This window comes from Mustela putorius, unplaced genomic scaffold, assembly GCF_011764305.1.
Source record: "Mustela putorius furo isolate JIRA1106 unplaced genomic scaffold, ASM1176430v1.1 tig00000145_pilon_pilon_pilon, whole genome shotgun sequence".
Lineage (NCBI taxonomy): Eukaryota > Metazoa > Chordata > Mammalia > Carnivora > Mustelidae > Mustela > Mustela putorius.
In genome coordinates, this window is record NW_025421294.1 from 29554198 (window position 1) to 29575950 (window position 21753).

Below are 21753 nucleotides of genomic sequence, written 5' to 3' on the forward strand. Positions count from 1 at the left end.
TTAAAAAATTTTAAAAAATAAAATGTTGACATTTTACAAAGTTTCAAAAACTGAGTTTTTTTCAAATGATGAAATTATTAGATCTGTAATAAAGAAGCTGGTAATTCTCTGCAAGGAGAGAGATGTGATTTTTTTTTTTAAAAGGAAAAAATGAGAGGGGTGCCTGGTTGGCTCAGTCAGTAGAGCATGTGACTCTTGATTTCAGGGTTGTGAGTTCAGGCATGGTGCTTACTTAAAAAAAAATAAGAAGGAAACAATGAGAAGTTATTCAGTATAAAAAGAGTTCTTGGTAGGTGTTCATATTTTATTTCTACTCTAGTTATTTGAAAGAGAAGGAAAAAGAAACATGGATTTAGAATTCATGTATCTGCTTCTGAACTTGATTATTTAATTTTATTATTTTCAGTTTCTATTATTTTTCATGTTGGGACATTATCTAATATTTTTTAGAAACACACTATCACAATTCTTGCTTTTTAGCCAAGTAGCAAAATTTTAATTCATTTCTGTATACCAGTACAGACACTACTAAAATTTATGGAGAGATTTGCTTAAAGTAATTGTAAAACAGAGATTAAAAAATCAGATTTGTTGGGGCGCCTGGGTGGCTCAGTGGGTTAAAGCCTCTGCCTTCAGCTCAGGTCATGATCCCAGGGTCCTAGGATCAAGCCCCGCATCGGGCTCTCTGCTCAGCGGGGAGCCTGCTTCCTCCTCTCTCTCTGCCTGCCTCTCTGCCTACTTGTGATCTGTCAGTCAAATAAATAAATAAATAAATCTTTAAAACAAAAATCAGATTTGTTGGGGCGCCTGGGTGGCTCAGTGGGTTAAAGACTCTTGCCTTCAGCTCAGGTCATGATTCCCAGGGTCCTGGGATAGAGCCCCAAATCAGGCTCTCTGCTCTGCAGGGATCCTGCTTCCCCCCCCACTCCCCGTCTGTCTCTCTGCCTAGTTGTGATCTCTGTCTCTCAAATAAATAAATAAAATCTTAAAAAAAAAAATCAGATTTGTTGTATCTTGGATTCACAGGAATAAATTAAGAAAAAGAGACCCATATTTCTCTTAATAGAAAGAATGGGGCCATTATTAAGGTAATACAGCATTCTATACTAATTACCATGAAAGAGTCAAAATTTCCAATCTTGTGGGAGAATGAAATTATACAGAAAACCAACAGATAAAAAGAAATTTAAAGCAATACTGTTGCATCTAAAACCAGGCATCTGAAATATGGATATCAGATTTAGATGAAATAACCTAAATTTTTGTTCATATAAATAAAAATACCTTTTTTAAAATGTTAAAAATAACATTAAGCTGTGACCACCTGTATAAAATGTTGCTATACTATACAAAAGCTCTAAAGATCATTATTAAGATTAAAGATGATGACTAAAATTTGCAATTTAGATTAACTATGTTTACTGCTCTTATAAATACAACTCAGAGCTAGTACTGCCTTTTTAAAAATGTTTTATTTATTTACTTGACAGAGAGAGGAATCACAAGTAGGTAGAGAGGCAGGCAGAGAGATGGGGAAGCAAGCTCCCCGCTGAGCAGGGAGCCTGATGCAGGGCTTGATCCCAGGACCCTGAGATCATGACCTGGGCTGAAGGCAGAGGTTTAACCCACTGAGCCATCCAGGTGCCCCTAGAGCTAGTAATTTCTTTCTTTTTTTTTTTTTTAAATTAAATTTATTTATTTTCAGCATAACAGTATTCAGTATTTTTTCACCACACCCAGTGCTCCACGCAATCCGTGCCCTCTATAATACCCACCACCTGGGACCCCAACCTCCCATGCCCCCCCCCCGCCACTTCAAACCCCTCAGCTCAGATTGTTTTTCAGAGTCCATCGTCTCTCATGATTCACCTCCCCTTCCAATTTTCCCCAATTCCCCTCTCCTCTCCATCTCCCCATGTCCTCCATGCTATTAGGTTATGCTGCACAAATAAGTGAAACCATATAATAATTGACTCTCTCTGCTTGACTTATTTCACTCAGCATAATTTCTTCCAGTCCCGTCCATGTTGCTACAAAAGTTGGGTATTCATCCTTTCTGATGGAGGCATAATGAGCTAGTAATTTCTGATAAATTCTCATGAACTAAAAATAACTTTAAAGCTCTATAGGACTTCAAGATTTATTATAAGGCTGTAATAATTAAGACATTATGGGATATGATGCATGGATAGAAAAACCATACAGATTATAAAGTTCAGAAACATATATGCAGATATATAGTTATCTGATTTTAGAACAAAGGTGATTCTGCACTGCAGTGGGGAAAAAGGGGTCTTCTTTATAAAAGTTTTTTTTAAAAAATATTTTATTTATTTATTTGACAGAGAGATCACAAGTAGGCAGAGAGGCAGGCAGAGAGAGAGGAAGAGAAGCAGGCCCCCTGCAGAGCAGAGAGCCCGATGTGGGGCTTGATCCCAGGACCCTGGGATCATGACCTGAGCCGAAGTCAGAGGTTTTAACCCACTGAGCCACCCAGGTGCCCCAAGGGGTCTTCTTAATAAATGATGCTGGATTAACTGGAAATTCACATGTAAAAAAATAATTCTTGACAAAGAGCTTATGATTTCACTTTTATGTGGAACCAAACAACAACAACAATGAATAAAAAAGCAGAAAGAGACCTATAAATACAGAGAACAAACGTGGTTGCCAGAGGTGACAGTGGTGGGGGAATGGGCAAAAAGAGGTAAAGGGGAGTGGGAGGTACAGGCTTTCAGTTACGGAATAAATAAGTCACAGGGTAAAAGGTATGGAGTAGGGAATATTGTCAATGGTAGTGTAATAGTGCTGTGTAGTAACAAATGGTAGCTACACCTGGGATTAGTATAGTACCTACGGTGTTGTTGTATCACTATGTTGTGCACCAAAAACTAAAATAACACTGTGGCAACTATACTTCAATTAAAAAAAGGGGCGTCTGGGTGGCTCAGGCAGTTAAGTGTCTGCCTTGGGCTTGGGTCATGATTTCAGGGTTCTGGGATTGAGTCCTGCATCAGGCTCCCTGCAGAGTAGGGAGCCTGTTTCTCCCTCTCCCTGCCATTACCCCTGCTTGTGCACCCCCCAACCCGGCCTTCATAAATAAATAAATAAAATTGAAAAAAAATCTTCACTCCTATCTCACATCATAAACAAAAATCAACTCTAGTTGATATAAACAACCAAATGGAAAAGATCAAGCAATAAAGCTTTGGGAAGAAAGCCCAAGAGAATTTCTTATGACCTTGCTTGAGATAGACAAAGGTTTCTTACAGGACTCTAAAGTACCAACTATAAACATAAAAACAGACAAACTGGATCACATTAGAATTAAGACCTTCTTATCAAAAAACATTACCAAAACAAAAAGCAAGCCATCAAGTAGAAGATTCCTATAAGACACATATGCAAGGAAGAATACATATTCAGAACATACAAATTTCTTCACATCAATAATAAACATATAAGAACATATATGTTCTTATATAGAAGAACATATAATTTCTTCACATCAATAATAAAAAGGCAGATAACCCCTTGGAAAAACAGGAAGAAGACTTGAATAATTTGACAGTTCATAAAGGAGAATAACCAAATGGCCATTTAACAACTGAAAAGGTGCTAATACCTCATTGGTTACCAAAGATTTTAAGTTAAAATCACAATGCAATACCATTACACAATTATCAGAAAAGCGAAAATTAAAGATGTAGAGTACTAAGCGCTGATGAGGATGTCAAGCTACTGGAGCCAGACACTGCTGCTGGATATGTAAATTAGTCTAACCACTTTGGAAAACCAGTTAGCAGCAGCATACATTAAGATTTCTTCATAAATACAGTGGAGTACTATAAATGTCTTTTCTCTTATGATTTTAATAACATTCTCTTTTCTCCAGCTTATTTTAAGACTATAGCTTATAATACATATAACATACAAAATATGTATTAATGTACTGCTTATGTTATCAGTAAGGCTTCTCATTAAAGGTGGCTATCAGTAGTTCAGATTTTTGGGTAGTCAAAAGTTATACATAATTTTTTTTTTTTTTAAGAGAGAGAGAGAGACTTCAAGCAGTGGGGAGGGGCAGGAGAGGGAGAGAGAATCTTAAGCAGGCTCCATGCCCAGAGATCATGGCCTGAGCCGAAATCAGTAGCTGGATGCTTAACCAGTTGAGCTAGCCAGGCACGTTATACATGAATTTTCTTTTCTTTTTTTTTTTTTAAAGATTTTATTTATTTATTTGACAGAGATCACAAGTAGGCAGAGAGGCAGGCAGAGAGAAAGAGGGGGAAGCAGGCTCCCCGCTGAGCAGAGAGCCTGATGTGGGGCTTGATCACAGGACCCTGAGATCATGAGCTAAGCTGAAGGCAGAGGCTTAACCCACTGAGCCACCCAGGTGTCCCTACATGAATTTTCTAACATGCAGGACTTCAGCAACGCTAGCCCCTCTCCTGTTCAAGGGTCAATTGTGTATATATATGTTTTATATATATGTACATACATATGTACATGTATGTGTAAATATATGTGTACATTTCATTTTTCATATATGTACAAATTTTAAACTAAAAGGCACATCCAATAATGTTCAAAGAATCAATATTCATTATAGTGCAGAACTAGGAGCAACCCAAATGAACAGGAAGGATAAACTGTGGTATATACAAACAATAGTCATAGAATTGTTGGTATACACAACAATATAGATGAATCTCACAAATATAATGCTGAAAGAAACTAGACAAAACAGTAATCCTATATGATTCCATTTACATGAAGTTCGAACATTTTATTATACTAAGTTTAAAATCTATAGTAGTAGTAGTATAGTGGTTCGCTTGTTGGAAGGGGGTATCTGGAAAAGACATGAGGAAATGATGGATTTTGGAGATACTGGTAATATTAAATAGCTTACTGTAGATGTTGGTTACATGGATATTTCACCTTGTGAAAACTCACTGGCTATATAGTTATAAATTGTGCACTTTTCTGCTTGTATAATTTGGTAGCTCACTTAAAAAAAAGAAGAAGCCTTTCGAAAATTTGAATACCATCTCTTTTGTTGTTCTTGTTGTTGTCCCCAAAGATACATTTATTTAGGCAATGCAAACAAAATATAATGTGAAATGAAAACTCTGCTGAAGCCCTACAAGGAGTCTGGAGGTATAATGGAGGATCCTTAGCTATATCTCCATTTCTTATAACCATTTTAAAAATAACTCTATTCATAGAATAAAAGGTAAAGAACTAGACAGTTTAAGTAGGTGATAAAAGATAACACGAAAGAACCCCAAATAAATATGATGAAAAGCTAGTCATACTGTCTTTCTAACTAGTCTGTAATGTAACCAGTGGTTAAGATTAAAAAGAAAACATAAATTTAAAAAAGAAAAAGAAAAAAATACAGTACAGCAAAGTTTTATAACCTGCCATTTAAAATGGTAGCCTTACAAATGTATACAAGATACATATACACTGGCAAAATCAAGCTGTTTTACTATTCAACATTAAAAGTGTTGCAATTGCTCAGTATTTTAAAATACAATGAAGTCACAAATTATTTTTTTTTAAATTTTACTTACTCAGTGTATTGTGGTCTGTGTGAATAGCTTGTATAACAGATGTTCTGAGCAACAATTCAACATCGGAAGCTATTTTTATTAGCTGTTAAGAAAACCAAACAGAATAAATCCTTTGGGTATTTTTTCAATGGTCCTTATGAATGTACTGTTTTTTGAAAACTGTAAGTTTACAGTTATTTCTTTTTGGGTTATACTGCCTTTAACTTTTTGTAACCATTCCAAGCATACAGAAAACTCAGACATGTGTGTACTTTTAACTTTTATCCATCTGTTCCATATTTTGTTCCAAAAGAGATTCAGAATATTTTTTGTTGGAATATATATATTTTTATGTTTAAAATGTTGTTTTCTTTGGGAGAGGGTTGAATCTTTCTTTTATAGAATTGGATGTTCTAAATACTAGAAATAATACTGAACTAGGAGTTGAAATAGCTCTATCATTAAATATAAGACCTTGGGTTAAAAACCTACTCTCTTTAAGTTTCAGAATTTATCATATGCAAAATAAAGTGGACTAGAACAAAGATTCTCAAAGCTGTGGACTCCTGAAGGACCTTGAGATCCTTTTAGATACCATGAAGTCAAAATGATTTTCATAATACTAAAGCTCTCTGCACCAAGTTGTGAGAAGTAAAGCTTTCTCCATGGAATACACTTTTATATGAATGAACAGTAGACGAACTATGATCATTTATACTTGGGTATTTGGCAAACATTTTCTTGAAAATGAACAAGTTGACTCTGTTACTTCAAGAAAACAACTAACTGTATTTGCTGACAATGATAAAATTCACATTTTCAAGAAAAAAATAGAATTCTAGGGAAACTGTTATCTGCCATTGACAGTTTTTCAATGCTTATGGATTTTTCTGATTAGATATTAATATTAATAAATATAATCTTAAAATATTACATACTGAATTACATTAACATTTAGAAGATATGCATTACTTGGTGAACTTCTATTTCCCAAATCAACAGTGTAAGATGTTACAAAATCATGCATGGTAAAAGATCCATTCAAAGAGAAAGGCAGATTCAACCTACTGGTCTACTAAATGAAAGCTTAAGGGCCTGCAGGAGAATAATATTCTAGAAATAAGCAAGCATAAACGCTCTGAGATAGGAAAGTTCTTGGTAAATGCAAATGCTCTCAATGCACTCAGAATGTAATAATTAAGAGGGACGGAGGGACCTGAGTGGAAGTCAACAGATGTCAGATGATACAGTCTTATAGTTCACAGTAAAGACTTTAGATTTTGCTTTGGGATGAGAAGCTATGGGGGTTGTGAATACAGGAGTGATGGCCTATGTCTTTTTATTTAAAAGTTTCAATCTGGGGTGCCTGGGTGGCTCAGTGGGTTAAAGCCTCTGCCTTTGGCTCAGGTCATGATCCCAGGGTCCTGGGATCGAGCCCTGCATTGGGTTCCCTGTTCAGAGGGGAGCTTGCTTCCTCAACTCTCTCTCTGCCTGCCTCTCTGCTACTTGTGATCTCTGTCAAATAAATAAAATCTTGAAAAAAAAAAAAAGGCTCAATCAGCCTTTAAAGGTATTGAGAATAGACTGTAGGGAGGTTAGGGAGGAAGCAGTGAGACCCACTAGGAGGCTGTTGTAACAATCAAGTGAAAGATGATGGTGGCTTGAAGTAGGAGGTAATGATGGGGAGGATGAGCAGTGGTTGAATTCCAGATATATTCTGAAGTCAAAAAAATTGGTTGACAGGTTGGATATAAGTGTGAGAGAAAGACAGCAATCAAGAAAGAGAGCACCAAGTTTTTTTGGTCTGAGCAATAAAAGATGGGAGCTGCCATTAACAGACATAGAGAAGGGGTAGAAGAGCAAAGTCTCAACTCCCAACAGATCTGAGAAGGGACTTAGCAGGAGAAAGAAAGAATAAAAATGGGTCTCCTCATCCACTGGAAGTACTTAAACCTTAGACTCATAGGTCTAAGGCAGGAAACAAGGCTTGATGAGTAATAAGGGATAAGGGGAAATCAGAAAGGAAGAGCAGGAGGTGGTCTGTATGAATCCTGGAGGGCTCCCCCCCACCAAAAAATCTATCTATCTCCTTACTTACCTATCTACCTCTTTCCACCCACTGGTCTAACAGATAACAGAGTTCCACAATGCAACTAACCTTGAAGGAAGTTTACTATTTGTTGAGGTGTAGTATAAAAGAATATTCACAACTTGTTTTTTTTTTTTAAAGATTTTATTTATTTATTTGACAGACAGAGATCACAAGTAGGCAGAGAGGCAGGCCGAGAGAGGAGGAAGCAGGCTCCCTGCCAAGCAGAGAGCCCAATGTGGGGCTCAATCCCAGGACTCCAGGATCATGACCCGAGCCAAAGGTAGAGGCTAAATCACTGAGCCACCCAGACGGCCCAGATTCACAACTTATTTTGAAAAGACTATTATATGCTCCTACTCTTTTCCAACTACTTATCTGTGCGAGGCTGAATTTTCTTCATATATTTTAACTTAAAATACACTGCACCAAATTGAATGAGGAAGCAGACAGGAGAACTGAATTGCTTTCTATTAAGCCAGACTTTAAAGAGATTTGCAAAATGGTAAAACAGTGCTCACTCTTCTTACTAAATGTCCTGAAAATAGTTATTTTCCATAAACAGTGTATTTGTTACCATGTAATGAGTTTATTATTTTTAGACAAAAAATACAAATTTCAAAAATCTCTTAATTTCAATTCCTACTAAGGAAAATATTTAAAGACACACCACATGAAATGCACTTTTTGGGGTCCTCAACTTCTAAGAAGGCAAACGGTCTTGAGACTAAACAGAGAACTGCTGGTATAAAAGATACCTGGGGCACCTGGGTGGCTCAGTGGGTTAAACCTCTGCCTTCAGTTTAGGTCATGGGATCGAGCCCCGCGTAGGGCTCTCTGCTTTAATCTATGCAGAATTATACAAAATATACATTTGCATATAACAAATATGTCATTTCTAAACTGCTTTATGTTAAATTAGTGCTTTACAAGTAAAAGGAATTTAGAAGATTGTAGTTCATTTCCCAGTTGATATAGATATGCCAATTTAAAAATTTTTTATCATGATTTCTAATTTTAAAAATAATTACCATATTGTTATTCATCAGCCTACTGACCAGCAAATAATGCAAACTTTTGTATAGATCTTGTAACTTCTCTTCAACTTATGACTTGATTATGATGTCATCTTAACTTCTGCCATGAATAAAAACTACATGGTCCCTATTTGCCCTACCAGATTGTTAAATGAAATCTTTTCCTTTCTTTTTTATATCAGAGGAATAAAAACATTTAGGCTATCTCATTTTAACTTATTAACTTGATTCAGATATTTACTATTCTAAAAACAGCATTTTTCTCTACTAAAAATAAATGTATTTTAAAAAAATATTTTATTTATTTTTTTGACAGAGAGATCACAAGTAGGCAGAGCAGCAGGCAGAGAGGGGGAAGCAGGCTCTCCATTGAGCAGGGAGCTTGATGTGGGGCTTGATCCCAGGACTCTGAGATCATGACCCGAGCCAAAGGTAGAGGCTTTACCCACTGAGTCGCCCAGGTGCTCCAAAATAAATTTATAAATTTATTTTTATAAAAAAAATTTAACATGTAGAAATTTTATTAAACATTGAAGATTTTCTCTAATTTGTAGCTTCCTCCTTATCAAACCAATTCTTGGAATTATAACTGCTCCTGCAAATAAATTTCCATTTTTTATTTTCCTCCTAAGTGTCCTTTTCCTACATTCATACGAAGTTAGATACAGAAACACTTAAGAGGCTCAAAATAGAGACAATATGTATGTATATGCAGCATGATTTTATACAAAAATGGAATTGTGCATTTTTTTAAATGAACATGTACTGGGAGTATTAAGAAGCTCACAGATCACTGTCAGTAGACTGACTGTCTTCAACTAGAGCAAGTGACCAAAAGGCGAAGCAAGAATAGTTCACAAATTGTGGCTGATTAACTTTCACTGTTGAGTTAGGAATTAAAAAAAAAAAAAAAGCTAGTCTACTTGAGCTAAATGAACAGAAATTCCTTCTGTAGTTCTAATACTCACTCTCCTTAGGTTTACTCATTTGCCTTACATAAAGATAGAATTTCTGTGGATTTCTGGGTTGGTTCAACTGCTCTTGCTTTGACCATAGCTACATCTATGTTCTATACACTGGCAACTTGCTGTCTTAGGGGTGTAGAGGATGACCTTGAAGAGGTGAGCCATACCAAACAAGTGAAGGTTACCTATAATTGTGATGCCTTCAACCATCAAGTAATAATTTTTATTTCATATACACCCTCTATTTTCATCATTCTCTAAGAAAATGTATAAGGGCTTTATCATAATTGAAAGACTCAATTACTATACCTCTTCTATTTTCTTGGGAGAAGTTTCACTTTTATTACTTTTGAATTCTTCATTTATCTTTATTCTGGCTGCTAGAGAAAGAAAAAATATATATATAAATATTTCTCTTCTAATTTATAATTCCTGTCCCAAGAATTTATATGTTATTCATTATGAATGACTACTTCACTAGTAGTCAAAATAGTTTTGCCTCAAGTGAAACTAATTATAAAAATAAGACTTTTTTTTTTAAACTATCCTGGAAAACTTTTGACAGGCTGGCAAATTTTTAATTAAACCTAACACACTCTAATATATTAATACTTTCATTTCTTGCTCTATACCTCCAATTCATTTGCATATCTCTAGCTATCAGATTCTAGTGAATCCCATTTAATACTTTTTTTCTATGAATCTGAAAATTTAAAATGCTTTAAAATGGCAAAACTCAATATATACAAACATGTTAAACCACAAACACACACACACACACTCAATAAAGACAAAGTACCAAAATATACATAAAAATGGTTTGGCTGGCACTTTGTCATCATTATAGCATAATTTTAGTCTAATCTGACAACTGCCTTATTGTTATTTGAGCATGTAAAGGAACAACCCATGTAAAGTGCTTAGTAACTACACCATGTTAGCTGTTCTTATGTCACTTAATAACACTTAAAGTGCTGTTGATGGAGAACAGCCAGAAAACCCTCCTTCTATGCTTTATATATTTCAATATAAGGTGCTGAAGATTTGGGATTTAGAGCCAAACTGCTTAGGATAAATCCCAGCTCTACCTCTCACTAGTATGATGTGGGTCAAATCCTTTCACATTTTATCAGTTTTCTCATTGGAAAAAATAAGTTTTAACAGTAACTACCCCACAGGGATATAGGAAGAATTACATGAATTTGGTAAAGCATATATAATATGACGTATGTACTTTAATATTCAAGAAATTATTCTTGGTAAATTACAAAAACTTGAATTCCTAGGGACAGTAGGGATACTACCTAGGTGCCCTCCTAAAGAGTTTTAGTAATATATGAAAACAGATACTGCACATGACCAATACCTAACTTTAGCTTCAGAACTCTGACTTCTAGATACGATTAAAGCCACTTAAAACAGTGAAACACTAAATTTGTAAAACATTTGGGACAGATTCTCTTTCACAGCTGCTATCACTTCTAGAATGGCACAAGGAATTAAAAATATGGAAGTATCTGTTCCTAGGGAGTGTGAAAATATGATTATATAATAGAAATAAGTTTAATGGCTTGACAAGCAATGGAGTGTGCTGAATTTTTTATCTTTTCTGGTTCTCTATAAACACTAGATGTTAAAAATATTTAAGTAGATACTCCCCAAAGTAGTGTAATATAAACCAATGTTCATAAAACATAACAACATTAGGGGAGAGATAACAAAGATCACTCTCCAAGCTGGGTCTTGACTATACAAGTTCTCTTGGATATGTGAAGAACTGATTTACTCCAAAGTGGTGAAAATAAACCTACCTTCTAATGCTCTGGTATCATTTTTAAAAACTCGTTGTCTGGTCCTGTGTAATGTTTTAAAGAGCTGTAAAACCTGTAAAAAAAAATTAGAATTCAGACCTCAAAAAAAGAAAATTTACATTTTATATAATTAAAAGGATTACAAAGTATTTTACCTTTTGTTACTTTGATTATTTTGGTGAAAACCAGGGTTTGCCAAAATAACTTTCCCTTCTTAATTGATCTTTAAATTAAAAAAAAATTACATTTACAAAAATACCAAGTTCTTTTTTTTTTTGTGAAGATTTTATTTATTTATTCGATAGAGAAAGATCACAAATAGGCAGAGAGGCAGGCAGAGAGAGAGAGGGAAGCAGGCTCCCTGCCAAGCAGAGAGCCCGATGTGGGGCTCGACCCCAGGACCCTGAAATCACAACCCAAGCTGAAGGCAGAGGCCCAACCCACTGAGCCACCCAGGTGCCCTAAAAATACCAAGTTCTTTGGGAAAAACCAAGTATGGTTAAAAAGTTAATAATCCTCCTGCCAAAACCAGTCTGCTAGAGTAACTTTATTAGTCTGGTATGTATTCGTTCTCACTTTTCTTACCATGTTGAGACCTTCAACTGCTTTTAAAGTTTTATACACATTTATACAAACTCATGGACTTACTACATCTTAAGAGAGCCCAGAAGGAAGATGTTTCAGATAATTTAGGAAAGTATAATTGTGATTTCCCAAAGAAGTGGAACGCTGAGACTTATGAATATTCTAAGACTATGTTAAAAAAACAGAGAGAAGAGCCTGACATTTGGTAGAAGACAGACTGTGTAGAGGCCTTAGTGTTAGGCCAAGCCTACCTCACACTTCTCAAGTTTAAAAAGTACTCAGTATTGATCACCCAGTATTGTTTTATTGTTTTTTCTCCTGTCTTTTCTTTCTTTTTTTTTTTTTTAAAGATTTTATTTATTTATTTGACAGAGAGAGATCACAGTAGGAGAGAGGAAGGGAAGAGATCACAGAGAGAGAGGAAGGGAAGCAGGCCCCCTGCCGAGCAGAGAGCCCGATGTGGGACTCCATCCCAGGACCCTGAGATCATGACCTGAGCGGCTTAACCCACTGAGCCACCCAGGCGCCCTCTCCTGTCTTTTCAATTTCAGAAACAGAAGACACTGAGTTTCTCAAGCTGGAAATCTCTAGGCAATTCTTTTAATCTATATTACGCTTCATGTGAAAATTTTAGGAATGTCTCTCTAATGTTTTGATATTCTCCATTCCTGAAAATTATTTAAGTTCAGACCCTCCCATCTCTTGCTTAGATCACTTAGACACTCTACCACTATTTCCTCCTTTCCTCCAATTCACTCACTAGATAAAATATCTAATATTTATTTACTAAGTATACTCTGTGTGCTAGCCATTGTTTTAGGTATTTACATATATTAGAAAACCTATAACATCAAAGGCAGACACCAAAGCAGAAACAGGAAACATGAAGCAGAAAACATAAAAATACAACAAAACAAAAACCAACACCACAACAAACTTCTTCAGAAACTTAAGTGACTGCAAAGATGGAATAACAACAAAAAGAAGTCACAGTGAATTAAAAAAGGAACATTCAGAAAACACCCAAGGTGCTCAGGTAACAAATGAGTGATAGCAAATATTAAGGATAGAAAAAACAGCTGAGAAGTAAAATAAAAACTCAGAAATTGAGGAGAGAAAACACAATTAAGGGAGTCCTCTAAGTGAACCAACGATTACATTAACAGGATTTCCAGGGGTGCCTAGGTGGCTCAGCGGGTTAAAGCCTCTGCCTTCGGGTCGGATCATGATCTCAGGGTTCTGGGATTGAGCCCCCATATCGGGCTCTCTCCTCAGCAGGGAGCCTGATTCCTCCTCTCTCTCTGCCTGACTCTCTGCCTACCTGTGATCTCTGCCAAATAATATCTCTGTCAAATAAAATCTTTAAAAAACAAAAATAAAACAAACAAAAAAAACCACCCAGGATTTCCAACAAGAAAGAACAGAGGGGCCCCTGGGTCCCTTAGTTGGTTAAGTGTCTGACTATTAATTTTGGCTCAGGTCATGATCTCAGGGCTCTGGGATGGAGCCCTGCATTAGCGTTTGCTCTTGGTGTGGAGTCTGCTTAAGATTCTCTCTCAACCCTTCACCATCTCTCTCTCAAACAAATAAATCTTTAAAAAAAAGGGCAGAGAAAACAGACAAAATAAATTAAAAAGGGGAAAAATTAAGAAAATGTCACCAAGTAAGGTTAATCAGCTGCTTGACTGAAAAAGCTCCAAGTGCCCAACACAAAACCCATACCATAGTACATCATGATATAGGTTCAGAACAATGCTAATAAAAAAAAAATTCAAAGATAAACAGTTTACATAAAAAGGATAGAAAATCAGAATGACACCTGCCTTCTAAACAGTATTACTGTGAGAAGACAATGGTGTAAAATTTTCAAGTTAAAAAAAAAATGTCCAAAGCAATTCTCTCCGGTCCCCTTCCTCTTTAGGAGCTCTGTACTATCACTTTACTATCACTTAATAAACTTTGCTGCCCACCAAAAAAAAAAACCAAAAAAAAGTCCAGCTTAGAATACCATACATAGGGGCACCTGGGTGGCTCAGTCAGTTAAAGCCTCTGACTTCGGCTCAGGTCATGATCCCGGGGTCCTGGGATTTGAGCCCTGCATGGGGCTCTCTGCTCAATGGGGAGCCTGCTTCCTCCTCTCTCTCTCTCTGCCTGCCTCTCTGTCTACCTGTGATCTCTGTCAAATAAATAAAATCTTAAAAAAAAAAAAAAAAGAATACCATACATAGCCAGATTATCATTTAACTGCAAAGGCAAAGAGACGTTTTGAAAATACAACGTATTTTATCTGCCATATCCTTCCTTGTAAAGCTATAAAAGAGTGTGTTCCACAACAAGGGGATGAACTATAAAAGAAAAACATGGGAACCAGTGAGAAGGGTGAACCAACACAAAGAAGGTGAAGGACAAATACAGGTCAGCATCTGTGTGGCCGGCCCACAAAGCAACTAGTCTAGACTACAGCAGAAGTTTGAACTACTCCAGAAAAAATGTTCCCAGGAAAAAACCAAACTGATAACTGATTTTGGGAACAGGTAAGTAGGAAACTAACCAATGATAATAAAAACACGGTTATTAATTTCAAGAAAAACACAATTAGAAAAAAAAAGCAATGTAATCATATATTAGAAGACTCCGCTGTGGACAATTTTATACAGTCATAGTAGCTTAAAAAAAAAATGAAAACTAATTAACCAAAATTTGTAAATGAGAGGACTAAGTTAAAATGGCGAGCTTAGTCATCAACTTGTATTGTTAAAAGTTAGTAAACAGTATCTCTCAAAAGAAAAAAAAACGAATAGCAGTTTAAATATATTCTTTAGAAACAGGGAGGTAAATGTAAGAATAGCTAAAATGATTAAAAGCACTTATCCCTGGGGAGCAGAATTGGGAGTATGTAGAAGGAAGTACACACCTATTGGTTTCTGTTTATAACACTTCGATATTTTAAACCTTACACATTTATCAGCTTCATGAAAACTAAAAAAAAAAAAAAAAATTGCTTTAGAAAGAGAAAGGGAAAAGACATTATCAGAAAAGAGAAAAGACAAGCCCTAAACAGAAGAAAATATTTCCATACCATATATGTGGTAAGGGGCTGTTATTTGGAACAATTAAAGAACTTTTATAACTCTACAATAAAAACATAGAAAAAGGATTTCAATAGACATTTCACTAAAGATAGACAAATGGTCATCAAGGCCATAAAAAGATGCTCAATATGATTTGGCATCTGGGAAATAGAAATCTAAATCTCAGTGAAATAAACTTAAGCCAAGCAGAATGGCTGTAACGAAAAAGAAAATCAGTAAGGAGTATTGGCGAGAATGTGGGGAAACTGAAACTCTTTTACATTACTGGTGGGAATATAAAATGTTGTAACTTGTTTGGAAAACAGTTTGCCAGTTGCTCAAAAAGTCAAACATAATGTTATCACCTGATCTAGCAATTCGACACTTAAGATACACAGCCGACAGAAATGAAAGCATAGGTCTACACAAAAACTTGGACATAAACAATCATAGCAGCACTATTCACAACAGTCAAAAAGGAGAAATGACTCAAACTTCTATAAATTCAGAAATACCTGTTATAGCTTGAATTGTGTTCCTCCAAAGGACATACTTAAATCTTAATTCCTAGTACTTGTAAAATGTGACTTTATTTGGAAATAGGGTCTTTGCAGATGAATTAAGTTAAGATGAGGTCATTAAAGTGGGCTATAATACAATATGACTGGTATCCTTAAAAGAAGGAGGAAATGCCATGTGAACAGAGACACACAGAATGCCATGTGAAGATGGAGGCAGAGATCAGAGTGATCCAAGAGTAAGCCAACAAGCCAATGAACATCAAGGATTGATGGCTATCATCAATACATCAAATAGAAGTAAAGATTCTACCCAGTTTCAGAGGATGCATGGCCCTGCTGGCACCTTCATTTCAGACGTCTAGCTCTAGAATTGTGGAGACAATATCTTTCTGTTGCTTTAAGCCACCTAGTTTGTGGTACATTGTTAGAACAGCCATTGAAAACTAATACAGATGTTAGTATTGGGAAGTGGGGTACTGCTATAATGAGTACCCAAAAATATGTAAGTGGCTTTGAAATTGAAATGTGTAGAGACTGAAAGAATTTTGAGACTGCCTTGAAAAGATTGTAGAAATATGGACTTCAAAGGTAATAGAATATCATAGAAACCCAGGCAGTTTAGTATTACAAGAGTGGTAGAAGACAAGTTACCTGGGATTAAAAGCAAAGTGGAAAGTTAAGTAAATCTAATCATTTTACGTGTTTCTCCAGGGAAAAAACTAATTTCATTAACAAAACAGCCAGTATCCCTAATTTAAGAACTAGTGTACACAAAAATAAATTCAAAATGGATTAAGGACCTTAATATGAAACATGATACCATGAAAATCCTAGAAGAGAACACAGGCAGTCACCTCTTTTACATTAGCTGTAGCAACTTCTAGATATGTCTCCTGAGTCAAGGGAAGCAAAAGTATAATTAAACAATTGGGAGTACATCACAATAGCTTTTGCACAGCAAAGAAAACAATCAACAAAACTAAAAGGAAGAATGGAAAAAGATATTGGCAAATGACATATCTGATAAGGATGTAGTACCCAAAATATACAAAGAACTTATAAAACCCATAAAATGAATAATCAACACCCATAAAATGAATAATCCAGTTTAAAAAAGGGTAGACGACATGAATAGACATCTTTCCAAAGAAGACATACACATGAAAAGACACTCAACATTACTCATCATCAGAGAAATGCAAATCAAAACTACATGAGATACCACCTCATACCTATCAGAATGGCTAAACTCAAAAACAAAAGAAATAACAGATATCGGTGAGGATGTGGAAGAGGAACCCTCTTGCACAGCTGGTAGGAATGCAAAGTGGTACAGCCACTCTGGAAAACAGTGTGGAGGTTCCTCAAAAAGTTAAAAATAGAATTATCCTATGATCCAGCAACTGCAATACTAGGTATTTACCCACAGAATTCAAATACATTAATTCAAAGGGTAATATGCATCCTGATGTTTACAGCAAAATTACTTACAATAGCAAAATTATGGAAACAGCTCAAATGTCCATTGACTGATGAATGGATAAAGAAGTGACATAAATATACAATGGAGTATTGTTCAGCCATAAAAGAATGAAATTTTGCCATTTGCAATGATGTGGATGGAGCCAGAAAGTATTATGCTAAGCAAAATAAAACAGAGAAAGACAAATACCATATGATTTCACTCATATGTGGAATTTAAGAAAGAAAAAAATTAGAAAAGGGGGAAAAAAAGGGAGAAGCAAACTAAGAGACTCTTTAAGTATAAGGAACAAACTAATGGTTACCAGAGTGGGGATGGATTAAACAGGTGATAGGGATTAAGGATTGCAGGTGTTGTATGGAAGTGTTGAATCACTATAGTATACACCTAAAACTAATATTACACTGTAGGTTAACTGGCATTTAAATAAAAACTTAAAACAAGAGAACTAGTATAAGAAAAGGAAAATGTCATCAATACTGTCTTGGAGCTATAAGAGCTAAAATCACCTTGGAGTTAATAAATTTTTATTAAATGCAGAAAGTAAGGTCACAGATTATCTTCTCTTCCTCATTTACTTATACTAATTGGATAATTTAGGTAATGCATTTGGAAAGTGGATTCTCTACAGATCAGTTGGAACAGGACACTGCCACTTATTGTAGCACGGACAAGTTACTCAGGCTTTTTGTCTCAATTTTCTTACATAATGGGTTAATATTAGGGGTGTATGGGAAATTTCTGAACTAGGTTTCACTTTAGATAGTTATTACTTTTCTATCTCTTCTAAGTCTGGGTTACATGCCCTTCCTGAGAACATCCACAGCATTGGGCACTTACTGCATAGTATGTGAATCAAATACATATTCACTGTGGTCCCATACCTCCTCAAAGGCTACGTATCCTTTACACTTACCATAAGTATCTTCTATACATAGCAGGGCTCCCCAAAAGTGTTACTGGAATGAATCTTATTTAATTACTTTTGAATTCAAGTTTTGCAAGCAACATCCCACTTCAAGGACTTTCCATATACTTCTTCCTCTTTCTGAAATATTTTTTTCCTCTCTTCCAGCTAGTTTATTTTTTCTTTTTAAAAGATTTTATTTATTTATTTCAGAGAGAGTGTGGGCATGCAAAAGCAGTGGGAGTGGCAGAGAGAGGGAGAAGAAGCAAGCTCCCTGCAGAGCCAGGGGACTGCGATGTAGGACTCGAATCCAGGACCCTGGGATCATGACTTGAGCAGAAGGCAGCGGCTTAACCAACTGAGCCATCCAGGCACCCTCTTTTAGCTAATTTCTAATCAAACTTCAGGTCTTAACTTTCAATTCTATTAAAGACTTTTTTTCCCCATTTTTTTAGGAGATTTTATTTATTTATTTGATAGAGAAAGATCACAAGTAGACAAAAAGGCAGGCAGAGAGAGAAGAGGAAGCAGGCTCCCTGCTGAGCAGAGAGCCTGATGCGGGACTCGATCCCAGGACCCTGAGATCATGACCTGAGCTGAAGGCAGAGGCTTTAACCCACTGAGCCACCCAGGCGCCCTTTAATTTTTTTTTTTTTTAAATAGGCTTCATGCCCAGTGTGGAGCCCAACCACAGGGCTCCAACTCAAGATACTGACATCAAGGCCTAAGTTGAGATAAAAGCAGGATGCTCAACTGACTCAGCGACCCAGACATCCCAAGATATTATTATTATTATTATTTGCATCCCTCTAAATCCCAGCTATAAGCTCACAAAATACACTGTATTTTCAATTCAAAATCCCCTCCCTGCTAAATTTCTTTATGAAGTCAAAGGTGCATCCACTATGCCTAGACAGGTCAGGCTAAATGTTGGTTGTAAGGTATTACTGATAGCTATTATAGACACTCAATAAATTAGCTGAATAACTCTTTACAACTGTTTCTACTGATGCTGTGACATATACTAAAATGTACTGCGAACACCAAAGTCAGTTGTACAGGAGGCACCGCTTGGTGGTGCCTTATTACTGACCAACCACAAACACTGCCTTTCCTCACTCTACTGGAACAGGCCCTTCCCCCGCTTCCATGCTTATACTGCAGCCAGTGACAGAGACTAGGGATGGCTAGCTCCTAAGAAGTGTGCGCCAGCCAGGAACGTGCATCAGTTTGACAAGAAATCAGTCGGACACCAGTTCCTCAGGGAAGCACCCGGCGGGACCATCACTTCCCAAGCTTATTCCGAGCACTCAGGTCTCATGCGTCTCTGCTCTGTCTCCGTTGGTGTTGATTTTTGGCAAGTGATTCCGCCAGGATTCAGTTTCCTCGGCTGCCATACTTTGGGGGTACCTTCCGGTTATCCGACTAAACGCCACCTCGTCGGACCTTTCACTCAGTAGATGGTTCCAGTGCAGAGCTGCCTTTGGCGTCTCGTCTACCTCCCAACCATGTGAAAAAGGTCCCTCAAACACTCGGTGTGGGGATGAAACGGGGGCAGAAACTTGCACGAGGTACGAACACATACTTTGGTACCCCACGAGAGGAGTAGGGAAACACGGTGCCACCCTCCCTCCTCGCACCAGCACAAATCCTCCACCGCCCTTCGCAGGTGTTCACTGGGCTCCTCAGGGGCAAAGTTCACGAGCTCCGTGAAGGGTTCTGAACCCACACCTACTGAAATTCCAGACAACCTGCAAAAGGCTGCTCGCTTTCCCTCCCCGTAGGCAACAAACCCAAACCCTCCCTGGGCCCTGTCACCTTGGTCGCCTGACCCATGTCTCTCCTCACCGCGGCGCACACAGCTCCCGCGATCAAGTCGCCCCCGCCTCTCGGCAACCAATCACTGCCCGCGTGGACGATCCAACTCCCCGAAGTCACGTTCCTAATGTGACGCAACCAATCACCGCTCAGATTCCCCTTTGTAGCCCCGCCCTCCACAGGGAGACACCGGAGACAAGTTTGCTAAATGGCTGCAGCGGGTTACGACCGGGAGAAGCCGCCGAGCCCAAACACCAGAGAGGAGGAGGACGGAAATTACCTGGACGCCATGTTAGTTAGGGGCAAAGTCACTTCCGGTCTCTTATGAGACAGGTGAGGAGAGTGGGTTATTTATTGGATGGCTTCGATGTTTCTACGTTATTACTTCTTGCTTGGACGTTGGGGTTATGTAATAAAGAACCTTTATGTTAATGATTCCCAATCGCGACTGTCTCCTTGTGAAAGTGCGTAAGAGCCAAGTCCTAACAAATATAGCTGCCGTTGATTGGAATTCTGGCTTCCCAAAGTGCTATTTGTACTTTCTCTCAATTAATTCCCGGAAAAGGCGAGGCAGAGTTACTTTGCTCAAGACCACAGGCTAGAGGGGTGCCAGGTGACTCAGTCTGTTACACTGGCAACCCTTGATTTCAGATTAGGTCTTGATCTTTGGGTAGTGAGATTGAACCCTCCCCTCCCTTCCGCTCCACCCTCAGCTGGGAGTAGCTTCTTTCATCCCTCTCCCTCTGCCTCTCCCCTTGCTCAGGTGCTCCCCTGCACACTTTCTCTAAAATAAGTGATTCTTAAAACAAACAAAACAAAACAAAAAAACATACTGCTGATAAATAAAGGTTTGGGACACAAATCCCTATGCCTGACCTAATCTTACCCTCTGCACATCCTGCTCACTCACCTTACCCTACTCTTTGGTTTTGCTGGTCAAGCAGACAGAAATGTTATTTAAGTACATTTTAATTTAGGACCTTGTAAACTTCAAGAAAAATCTCAACCTTTCCCTCATCGCATAATTGTTGTTTGCCTTCCCTATGTCACAGCCTTTCAGGTTAATTTTCAGGTAAAATTTCTTTTTACTAGAAATGAATGATTTGAAGCAAAAGATGTAAAGACTTTTTTCCTCCTCTGTGAATTATGTCATTTTAAAAAATAATGCAAGTCATCAGACTAGCAAGATAATAGGTGCCTTCTTAAATTGTAACTCATTAGATTTGCAGATGAATGTTTAACATAACCAAGCAATTAAACCAAATATACTCGGTACTGTCTTTTATATAGGAAACAATAGATGATCTTGTGACATTGCATGATGGAGCCCTCTAATTTTTTAAGAATGATCAAAACATACTTATTTTCATTTCCAGCTTAGAATCATTGCCCAATTTCCTGAATATTCATAGTTTATTGTTATAATTTCAGGCTAACTAGGGTCCTGTATTCAGTTAACCAAAACCCCATATCTCCCAATACTTGAAAATAAAGTTCGCACAGGGCCAAAATCAGTTCAATACTGGAGCTTCTCTTCTTTTAGATAAATCTGTATGGTTCCTTCAGCTGTTCCATAAATGACATAATAATTTTGCTTATTCTAGGAATATGTCCTGGTTTGTTAACATCTCAAAAGTGTCAGATCAGAACTAAACAAGAATTCCAATTTATTCCTCAAATAAGTTCATGGAGCTATAAGTAGGCAGAATTAAGGCCTCCAAAGATGTCCTTGTTTAAATCCTAGGAATTTTTGAATATGTTACCTTATATGACAAAAAGGACTTTGCAGATGTGATTAAATTAAGGCTTTTGAGATGGATTGTCTGGTGGGCCCAATGTAATCTCAAGGATCCTTATAAGTGGAAGAAGGAAGCAGAGTCAGGGAGAGGTTTGAAGATGCCCTAT

General features: G+C 37.1%; 1 protein-coding gene across 2 annotated transcripts in view; it reads right to left on the reverse strand.

The window, feature by feature from the left end:
- The window catches only part of LYRM7 (LYR motif containing 7), a 33125-nt gene extending 13138 nt beyond the window's left edge, over window positions 1–19987 (reverse strand). The window contains exons 1-4 of one of the 2 annotated variants that reach the window (XM_013055041.2): window positions 19849–19987; window positions 11464–11536; window positions 9962–10029; window positions 5583–5664 (exon numbers count right to left, since the gene is read on the reverse strand). In XM_013055041.2, coding sequence (XP_012910495.1) covers window positions 5583–5664; window positions 9962–10029; window positions 11464–11536; window positions 19849–19866 — 241 coding nt within the window. In that variant the 5' untranslated portion in view covers window positions 19867–19987. Of the gene's footprint in view, window positions 1–5582; window positions 5665–9961; window positions 10033–11463; window positions 11537–19848 lie in introns of both variants that reach the window. The other variant, XM_004737421.3, reaches the window with a different exon arrangement.
- Between the last annotated feature and the right edge of the window lie 1766 nt (window positions 19988–21753).